General features: G+C 43.6%; 1 protein-coding gene across 9 annotated transcripts in view; it reads right to left on the bottom strand.

Annotated features, from left to right (window-relative positions):
* Window positions 1–3,724: 3,724 nt before the first annotated feature.
* The window catches only part of ARMC2 (armadillo repeat containing 2), a 63,366-nt gene continuing 56,173 nt past the window's right edge, over window positions 3,725–10,917 (bottom strand). For 8 of the 9 annotated variants that reach the window (XM_039379812.1, XM_039379808.1, XM_039379807.1 and 5 more), the window contains 3 exons: window positions 9,752–9,884; window positions 8,318–8,475; window positions 3,725–4,064 (listed from right to left, as the gene is read on the bottom strand). In XM_039379812.1, coding sequence (XP_039235746.1) covers window positions 3,907–4,064; window positions 8,318–8,475; window positions 9,752–9,884 — 449 coding nt within the window. In that variant the 3' untranslated portion in view covers window positions 3,725–3,906. The other variant, XM_039379813.1, reaches the window with a different exon arrangement.

Raw genomic sequence — 10,917 nt, 5'->3', positions numbered from 1 at the left:
TAGATCTAGATCTTCATTAATACTGTAGTAGGAATACCCTTCCTATACTCCTGATGTTTTCACCCTTCTCATGGTCCTCCACCTTCTATTTAGGAATACTCTGTCATGTAAGGTTTCCTCTTTTCTCACAGGCAACGGACATGGTGAGCTCAGAGATTCCAATATATGTTAATGCAATCACTTATTTTCGAAAACTAGCTCTAAATATAGTTTTAAGAGTTAAACTGATTTTAAAATCCTTCAGTAGTGAACTTAGTTCCAGATTAGGCTGCTGATTTTCATTGGCTACTGCCAGAAGGGTGGTGAGGTCTTTGCAGTCAGATGGAGGTAACAGTCAGGCAAGAGGTAACAGAGAGGGGGGGTTGCTAAAAGGGAGCGACAAACTATTTTGGACACACTCCTACAGCTGGTTGTAACAGGGGTTGTAGTCCAAGTGTAAAACCTCCTCCCTGTTTAGAGGAAGGTAGAAGCCTTATTTGTAAGGCAGGAAAGCGTGTCTTGAGTTCAAGAAGCATTTGGACAACGCTCCCAGGCACATGGTGTGATTCTTGGGGTGTTCTGTGCAGGGCCGGGAGGTGGACTAAATGATGCTGATGGGTCCCTTCCAACTCAGCATATTCTATGAATCTATGAAATGGTTTTCCCAAGCCCACAAGTAGAATCCATTTGATTTCTGTCCTCTGGCCTGGGTCTCAGCTCAGACTGGTTTCTCTTACTGCAGAACATTCTGGGAACAGTTTTTAGTTTACAGTCCAAGAAGCTAAAATACCTAAAAAAATCTAGGGGAGAAAGATTAATAAACCGTCAAAAATTGTGACTAACAGGAAGCATCTGGTGCTTCCTCTTAACTGAAAATACAGGATTTTTAATGTTCCAAAAAACAGAGCAAAACTTTCCTGTCTAAGGGCATGTCATACAGCTGAGCTGTGCCTTTCCAGTCTGTGAAGGATGTTTCGGCAGCACCTCAGTCTCCTGCTGCTTTTTGGGGTCAAAGGTAGACATGAATTCTTCCAAGAAACCTAACCTGGCCACTTCTGTCCAAGGCTCTTCAGACACATCCAAGTGTCCTCTTCCTTTTCGAGCAGTAAACACGGCAGCATATATGTGTGTCTGAGTGGCTGCATATGGTCACAGTTGCCATCAGAGCACGAGCCACAACATGCAGGCAATCCCAACTACGCACCAAGCTACTTACTTTGGAGAAAGGGCCTGAAAGTTTTTGGGGATTTTCCATTAAAAAGCGCAAGGGGGCTTGTGGTCCTAAGTAGAAAACAACCAGCAAGGCTGTTTGTTAAGCACAGTGTCAGCCAAAGACAGCGGGGTGAGTCATTAAAAACAAGACAATGGTTAAGTTGACAGATGCTTCATCACAGTAGGTGTGAGTGATGGGAGGGCACAAGGGACCAGCCCCAGCCCTGCCTTGGTGACCTCAGGTGCACTGTGCTCCTCAGCTCTCAGCCCTGACAGTCCCAGGTAGCCCCGCAGAGCCCCAGCCTGTGGCCTGTGGGAAGGGCAGCACCTTGTGTGCGCAGCAGCAGCAGTGTCACACCCCCCTCAGCTGTAGAACTGGCAACCCTCCCCAAAGGGAGGTGTCGCTAAACAGGAATGGGCTCCTGCACATAAGAGACCTGTTTCATTGAGGTTTGTGGCAAAGATACCCAAGTGGTAGACAATGCCATAAGAACACACCTGAAATTCAGCATTCTGGGGCTGCTGCTTCTTACCCACAATTTTTTTCTCCAGAGAGAGACACGGAGCCATGCAGCTCTACTGGAACCACTGCCGGTCTTTGCTGATGGGTGTTTGGAGGCCTGTGCTGCCCTCTCGGCTCAATCCAGCACTTCTGAAGGCACCTCCTCCTGAAGCAGAGGCCAGAGCTCACACACAGGAGCTGCCTCAGCTTCAGTCCCCACTGTGGGATCCCTAGATCCGCCCTGTGCTACAGGACACAGCGCTCCAGGCCCTTGGTTACAGTTTGATCAGCAATGACTTGACGTAATCAGTGTTTTATTTGAACAAATCTTAATTACCTAAACACCACCTTGACTTGAGCCAGCCCTCAGTTTCGGGCTGCCTCTGACAGTCTTGGCACTTGTCAGTTCTGATCAGAGCTGCTGACAGGGCTTAGCCATGAGGCCCGTTCCACTGCCCCCCACCCTGCCCTGCACAGCCAGGTCTTTGCCTGCCTTGCCATGACGCAAATGCCAAGAACAAATGCTTCCTCCCCACAGGGAGTATTTAGTCGTCATCCTTTCTTTAATACTCCCCAAAAGTAAATCCATTCTTTTCTCCAAGAAACAAATGGAGCCATTTATCTTCTGTTCAATTTCAGCTAAAATTAAAATGGCAAAAGAAGGGATGATAATTGAGATATTTTCAAGCTCAGCAGAGCTGTTGTAAGAGCCAAACCACACTGAACTGCTGAGCATTCCTGCCTGTGGACTGCAGTGATGGAGGCTGCCACATGCTCCTGAAGCAACTCACTGTGGGGCTGAGCCAACTAGGCACAAGAAATAACAGAGCTGCTGAGACACAAAGAATATAGAAAATTTCATTACCTTCACTGAAGTTTCCTTCTCACCATTCCCAAAACCTGGACCATGAAATCTCCTCGTGCCTGGCCTATAGAAGCAGGGGCCTAAATTAGGAAAAAGGTCTCTTTACTCTTCTACTATGGCTCCACTTCCCAGCCTCCTCTCTTCCTCTCCTCACCCGGAAGCAGAGGCCTGGGCACTACCAAAGGTACAGCAGTGCCACTGAGGGAGCTCTGAATCACTGCCTTAGAACAGCAACTTCTTCCAGCCTCCGCAGGGATTGCCAGGCTGGAAACTCTCCTGCTGCACACAGCACAGTGCGATGCTGCTGACCCTCAGGAGCAGGAGCCCGGCAGCCTCCACACAGCAGTTTATTCTTAGCAATCTGAGGTCAGAAAAGAGAGAAATAGGTCAGGTCTGTAAAGCTCCCTGGAGCCAACTAGGCTGTTAATGCGTCAGGCCAGCGATGCGCCTGCTGAGCTAATCCATGGGCTACAAGCAGGGACTTCTACATGCTGAAAGGATGAAAACTGAGCAACAAACAAGCCAGCAGCAGTTAGAAGGAACATGAAGGAACAGGCCTTTTTTTGCCCCATGGATGGAGATGCAGGTTCAGGGGAGACAACTGGCCAAGAAGTCTGAGAAGCAGAGGCACACAGGTGGCCCCTCGGAGTGTTGGAAAAACTGAAAGAAGAACACAACAGACCAGTTAAAATCGTCTCTGATCAGGGATACAAGTGTTTTGCCTTAAGATGTGAAGTCCCAATTCGGGAAAGGCCAGCACAGCTTATATCCTGTAAGTGCCAAGGCAGGAGCTGGGATAGCTGGGATACTGTAGACCCCAGTCACAGAGTATCAGAAAAAGAAAGGGGGATCTCCAAAGGAAAGGGAAGTGACTTTCCCCCAACCACTGACAGCATTCAGTCTGAAGAGTGAAGCTCATGAAGAAACACAGCACAATGCCCAAGTAGCATATGGGTTACTGTTGCACAATTTTGTATAAAGTAAAAGCATATACAAGTCTGTAGGTGAAATGTGGCTCCTGTCACATAATGTTCTTCTGTACTGCACAGCATTTTTGGTACCACAGAGGTCCAAGTACCTTCTAAAAACTAAAAGTTCAGCAAATACATTTGTTTCTTTTTCCCAGCCAGGAAATTATGGAATCAACAGACAAATCACACTGAGCAGCCGCTTGATCAGCTCAAGTCTATTGTAAAAAGTAATTACACATGCAGAAATTTCATACAAGCTCTTCAAAAGATAGCCACGCTCTTTAACATTCTTCCTCATGGCAACATACAGGTATATTAGAAATATAAAGCTATACAATTTACATGACCAAAAAAAAAAAAAAGAGAGAAAAGACTGACTAAAATGGAGTAATAGGCACAGCTGGAAGAAAGGAGTGATGGCTTTGAATTCTATCAAGAAGTTTCTCTGCCACAGGTTTGAACTCTCTTTCCCAATGTAGTTTGTGGGAGTCCCTTCCCTCTCTGTCGAGGCTGCAGTCCAACACTAGCTTTTCATCTGCAATCAAGGAAAATATTGTCATCAGTTCTGAATAAAAATACACCCAACTATGTATTTTATGACTATACAGCTTACCAGTTGTGCACGTTGATGGCTTAAAAATAACTCTGCGCTTCAGATAAGCTGAGCATCACTGTCTGAGGGATTTAGATTGAATTGAAAATAAAGGATGTTAAGGTCAGTAAAACAGTGAAAAGGGCATTGCAGGTTCTTTTATTCTTACAGGTGTAGCTAAACTGTATCTCCAAGACCAAGCATTTACTGGGGCTGTCGCTCTGCAAAGTACCAGGATTTAACATTACCCACAGCAACTTTGCTAAGGTAAGGAATCAATTCATCTAACTACAACTATGTTTTCCCTGTCACAAATTGCTCTGCTAATCTGGTTCATGGAGACACTTTCAAACTCTATCTACTATCATACTGAGGGAAACTGAAGCACACTAGTTACTGTATTACAGATGCCCTCCCTTCCTCACAAATTTAAAAAATAAAACAACAGAACACTCTTTAATAAAGGCAAGCAGTGTTAGGAATTAAGGGAAGTCATCACTCATTATTCCCCCTCCGTTATGCCTGGCACTGGATGTGGCAAAGAGACAAACTCTTACAGAAAAAAGAAATCAGTCTGCAACCAGAAGCATTCTCCTGAATCCAAGAATCCACAGACACAGCTGATAATGCTGAACAAATGTTTTCATACAGTTTAACAGGAGGATATTTGACATAGGGTACTTTACTTTACTTTAGACCATAAATGGGCCTAAAATGAAGGTGGAATCCTGCTCTAAATGGGAGTGTCAAATGTGACTTACCTTTGGTCTAGACTATGAAAGAGCACCAGATTCACATGTTAAATGAGTAACTCTGTCAGGGAGCTTACTGCACAGTCACAGCAGGTAAGACAACTTGGGGCTGAAGAGAAACTTCAGTTCCCACATTTTGAGTCAAACTTTGTGTAGAAAAGAGATGCTCAAGCATCCAAAAGCATGACAAGGTGCCTGTGCAGAGCAGATGGCCTGAGCTGCAACAGCTAGAAAGGAAAGAGCAACATTCCTTGTGCATGGAGATGGGCTCTGGTTCATACAAAGCTACCGGCAACTGCAAACAGTACCTGACTTCTATGCCACTACACTGTTTCTAAACTACCAAAATTAAATGTGAGGTAGATTACAAAAGGGGTTCTGCATAAAGAGATGCCATTTAAAGCCTTTCTGTAATAAAATAAAGAGAAAAGACCCATTCTTTCAAGATGGATGTCATATCTCTGCAGGAAGAAAACCTGTAATCAGAGATAAAATCCAGCCTCAGTCATCAGATCCACATTTGATGATATCATAGGATAATTTAGGTTGGACAGAACTTCTGGAGCAGAGCCACCATGTATAACGTTGCTCTGGTCCATGTACTGTTGAGTACTGAACATCTCCAAGGATGGAGATTCCACAGACTTTCTGAGCAGGCTGTTCCAGTGCCTGGCCCCTGCCATGATGGAAATTTCTTTTCCTAATGTTTAATTGGAACTTCATATTACTGCAACTTGTGCCAGTCTGCTCTTGTCGTATCAATGGCACAGTAACCCAACATACCTAAAATGACTCCTAGCAGCAGAGAAGTGAAAGATAAGGGATTATGGGCCTTGTTTTCAGGGAGAATTGCTTTGCCTACTCCTGATTTTTCTGCCCAAATTAACTATCTTTAACACAGAACAAGAAACATTTCTCCCTTTTAGTAGACAGCTGTTGCTCCCAGAAGTTGATTGAATGTTTATGGAATCACTGAGGTCAAGAATTCCAGTACTACAAGAACAAGGGTCAGAACCAGTTCAAAGCTGAAGTGTTGAACTGAAACAGTAAATTTCCCAAAACAGAACGTGAGTAACACTGTGGATCAGCAAGGATCAGTGTTCCACAGGCAAGCTGTACATCCTCAGATAATTTAATTTTCCCACGACTCTCCTCAAAAACCAGGAAAATTGGGTACTGGCCAAATAGCATATGAACTGGCTGCAAGCCCAGGGAAAAGACAAGCACACTGGGTCTGCACACTATGGGGGAAGCTGAAGACCAGAGTGCAGACTTCAGTGGTCTGCAAGGGCTACCCATCCTTGTAACACTGGCAAGACAGGGGCCAGGAGCCCTGGAAGCTACTAGCACGTCATGCAAGAGTTCACATGTACTGAGATTCCAAAATAACCTCTTCGAATTGATAGTGGAGGTAAAGATGAGTAGAAGAAAAAGTCTGGAAAGAGCAAGGAGAAAAGAAATTTCACTGAATGACCAAACAGAAGAATGTTATCAAGATAGAGGCTCATCTCCACTGCTATTCTTGAGGGCCTGGAACAAGGCAAAGCTGCTGCCAGGGGCCTGGGAACATCAGCCTCCAGAAGCTTTGAGCCAATAAAGTGACGTGGAACTCCAGAGCAGCTGAAAGAAGACAAATGACAAGTGCCACTGGAAAGCAGTGCTGCTGCATATCAGGCTCCGGGGATCAGGCAGGGAAAAAGAAAAATAAATGGTGTCTTTTGTCCAGCTTTTCTCTTGGGCCCAACATCTTTTCAGGCCATTTCCACTCCCTTTTAGCTCCCTCATAATCTCTTGTCATCTTGTGCCAGGTAGTGGAGGGAAAAATAAAGGGGAGGAGGCCAAGCACAGCAGGTGAATGAGGTGTTGCTGTGCCATGCTCCACTTTTTCCGCTTCCTGAGGGTGTGCTGACGCTTAAGTAGAGTTCACTGATGGTCAGCAGTTGCCTCCTGCTTCCTGAATGATAGAATCAGAGCAATGACAGTTCAAGGCTGTTACTGAATACAATGGGAGGAGGAAGATATAGGACACTATTAACCAGCTGCTATTACTAAGATTTGTTGGCTCTTTGCACACAGAGGAACCAGATCCAATGAGTAAGATGTGCTCCTCTTACAGCTACTCTTCTGACTACAGTGTGAAGAAAGACTAGCCCTCTGATTTCATTCTAACCTCTTTTTAATTGTCATTACAGTTGCATTACAATCACAATTGCAACTGCAATTGCAATCATACATGAACTTCCAGTTCATGACAGATGTACCTGTTAATGAGAGTCACAATTACTATCCAGCCTGCACTCTGCAATCAAATCGATTGCTCAAATAAGCATTGTTAAATGCAGAGGAAAAAGTAAGTACAAATTTTCTAAAACGAAGATATATATTCCTTGCTGCGTGCCAGAAATTTCATGCATGATTGTGGCTGTAAAGTTGCAGAATGTTAAAAAGTGCACTAATAACCTTGAAATACTGATATTTTCAGGTAAATCCTCACAAATTCACCCACTTTTCTCATTGTCTAAAAACAAGAGATCACGGGCATCTCACATTCTGTGTGGGTCTGACAGCAAGCATACATCTTTACTCAATTTCCAATTAAAACCATATCAAAATTAGTTAGTTTCCTTCAATTTCATTGACATTTTAAAGATTCAAGTGTTTTTAAAGATAATTGCAAATGACCTGCCCAAAATAAAATCATAAGCAAAGCAGTGCTCAAAAAATAAAGAAGGAAAATTACATCTATTGACTATAGGACTATCACATAGCAACTAAAATCTATAAAATTTGAAGCAAAAGTTAAGTGTCCAGATGAAAAGATCCAACTGGGTAAGCGCATCAGGGTCCAAACATTCACTTTCCAGCCTGCATTTGTGGAGGAGCGAGCACACCCTCCCTGGCTTTTGGGAGCAGACGAGACATTGCCACAATGTTGTCCTTGCTCGCAAAGAGGCCATGCTGAGCAAAGAAGGGTGGCCAAGCATCAAGCTCAGCCTGCTGCACCCCAGAGACCTCCGGCTGAGGGGAAAAGCCATATTCCCCAGTGGTGTCCCGTGTGTGCTGTGGAGTAACCAGGTGCATCACAGCCAAGCCCTTGCTCCTCACAACACCTGCAGTGACCTCTAAGGCCAGAAGGGCCCACACCCAGTGAAAGGTATGCACTGAAGGTCTAAGCAGGCAAAAAGGCAGCTGGTGGGAAAGCATTAGGAGCATGCCAAGTAGGCAAACTAGAGTGGGCAGTGACAGCAGAAAATTCCACCCTGGCAATCTGTAAGACCTGAGGGAATGTGCTGAATGGCAACAGACCACTGTGTTGCTGGATAGTCTATACCAGCCAACCACTTAAAGCCACATGACAGGCTTCCCAACCAAACTAATACTGCTTTGATTTTGCTTCTTCCATTTCTTTTATTGAGGAAAAGAGACCAAGATTATGAATCTCACCTAAAAGTGATGTGAGCAGCACCAGCAACGTGTCGGTATCTCCTCCAAAGCATGAGGCTGCACTTGTGAAGTTTTCACTGTAGTTCCACAGGGTTTTGCATATCAAACAAGACAGCTGCCAGTCTGCCGGCCCAAAGTCTTGCAAACAGTCAACTAACCTGTCAGTACCAAACAAAAACAGTGGTTTGCTCCATCTAATTTTCTCCCGAGTCCTTCAAAATTTGTAAGTCTAGAAATGTCAGCAAACTCTATGAAAGTTTGCAGGAAAATTCTATGTTAATAAACTTCAGATGCTGTTTTCTTCCTCAGTAACTTCACCCTTTTCATTCAGCATAGTTCCCTAAGGATGTGAACATGCCTTTTGTCTACATGTACATGTGTATGCTGCCTGTACCTGTCCACCCCCTATAACTTTTTAACCCAGTTGGCCAATTTCGCTGACATGCATCATAAATGTAACCATTTCAGGGACACTAAAATTCTATCAAATTTCATTACAATTTGTGACTGTCCAAATGCTGTTACTGTTTTTCCTTCACAAATTTTCAGACACAGTACAAAAAATTTCAAATTTATGATTCTATATGCTACAGAATATATAATAGAAATTTCTCACATTTATTATTCGATTTGCCTGTAACTTGTTTTCACTCTACTTTTTCAGCTATATATTGTAAGTTAACTAAAACATGGGAAGGAAGGATGAGAAGATTATGCATTGTTTACACTGTATAAAAAAGTAATTATACGATGTATGAACAGGAAAGCTTATTGTTTCATAAATGTGGGTTGGACCAACTGCTTTATAAGCATGGGAACATGATCTTTCATGTTCCTCCAATTAAGCTAGATCCGCTATTATCTGAACATCAAAGCTACAAGTGTTGCATCAAGATTTAATATCCCTTGTAATATCAGTGCCTTAAACTTGAACTCCCAGAGAGAGGAGACTCAGGAGCTGTTCTCTGCTGAGTATGGCTACATCAGATAGTTCTCCCTACAGTGCTAAGTAGTTACAAGAATTTCAACACACCATGTGGGATATCATGGTTCCTGAAGTAACCTTCACAGTCACACCAGATACACATTAAAGGTGCCTATCAACTGGAGCCCACATAGGATCCAGCTGAGTTGAGCATAAGTAGCTACTGCAAAGCCATGCCTTAGTTGCTCTGTAGTATGGTACTCTCCTCTGCTGTATATATCAGCAGGATCTTTGGGTTTTGGCTCTACAGTAGGCTAAACCACTTTGATGCCTCTGCAAAAAAATCCCCATATGAAAGGCTCTTTCTGGATGAACATTAGGTGCCAATTTATCTTCTATGCTGGCATCTTTATTACAAGTTACCACCCCCAGTAAAAAACAATCCAATTGCAATGTTTTGGATAAACTACTCAAAATTGCCTTTTTCATAAGCACAATCAGGAACTTACTTTCCAATTCCTCCTTCTTCCATCAGAAAAGCTCCTTTGTTCTTATCTACTGTGAGATTGAGCAGAACTCCACAGGCAGAAAAACAGACATCGTGGTTCTTGGAATCAAGCAAAGCAATCATGAACTTGTATACTGGATTGTAAAGAAGGAAACAGTATTACTGGGAAGATGGACTTACCATACAAGTGCCATTACAACACACATTAAAAATGTATCCTTAGAAAGCAGGATACCCTACCCAAAAACTTAGCCTTGTAGCATATTACTGTGACATTTGTAAAACAGGTGCATGACTGAGAGTATAACATCATGCAGAACAACAGTTTTATTTTAATTTATTTTATAAAAATACACTAAAGAAATGTGAAAATCCAATTTAGAAGACGTCAAGTTGACCAAACTGAAGTTTATTTCTTAAAAGCATCACCCTCCTTTCAATTGCATAGTCAGCAGAAACTGCTAGGATTTGGCATCTGGCACTGTTCTTCAATCTGTGGCAGGGTTGCCCCAGACAGCACTGAGTCCAGCTGCAACTGCTGCAGCCTGGGGCTCCTGTGGGAGACAAGCAAGAAGCAGAGGCTGGACGTGCAGCGTCTCGCAGCGCTTGCTGACACTGACTGGGGACACTGCGGAGGCAACCCCAGCAAGGGAGTCCGTCTTGCCTAAAGGAGAGGCAGCCTCTCAGCTCTTCCTGAGCTTGGCACACCGTCCACAGCCTCTCCAGCTGGAAAATTCAGTCCTTTGACTGAGACAGTTCACCAGCAACCAGCTACTAAGTGTCAGTTCTCCCTTTACCTCCAAAAATGGTGCTTTGTCCACACCTGATATAAAGGGTTGCATATTGTGGTGTATCACCTCGCTTTCAGCGCTGACAGGTAGATACCAAGAAAATTTACAGTGAACTGGTGTCTAATTAAACTGATGACACACCCTCTGTGGATAGCAAGGAGTTGCCATTTTTCCCAAAGCTCTTTAGATACCCAAAGCAAAAGGACTTGAGAAGACTTGTATCCTACTTCACCCAGAGGCAAACAGGAGCTCTCTTTGTTGAGGCAGTGAAACAACTACATCTTACAAAGTGCTAACTAACTGCTGAACATGGTATCAAAAATATGTGATTATGAACCTAAATGAGAATTTAGTCAGATTTTCATTTTATATCATA

This window comes from Pipra filicauda, unplaced genomic scaffold (assembly GCF_003945595.2).
Source record: "Pipra filicauda isolate LSUMZ 115617 unplaced genomic scaffold, ASM394559v2 scaffold176_size3548034_pilon, whole genome shotgun sequence".
NCBI classification, from domain to species: Eukaryota; Metazoa; Chordata; class Aves; order Passeriformes; family Pipridae; genus Pipra; species Pipra filicauda.
The sequence above is the reverse complement of the archived record's forward strand: the minus strand, read 5'-3'. Positions and strand labels throughout refer to the sequence as shown.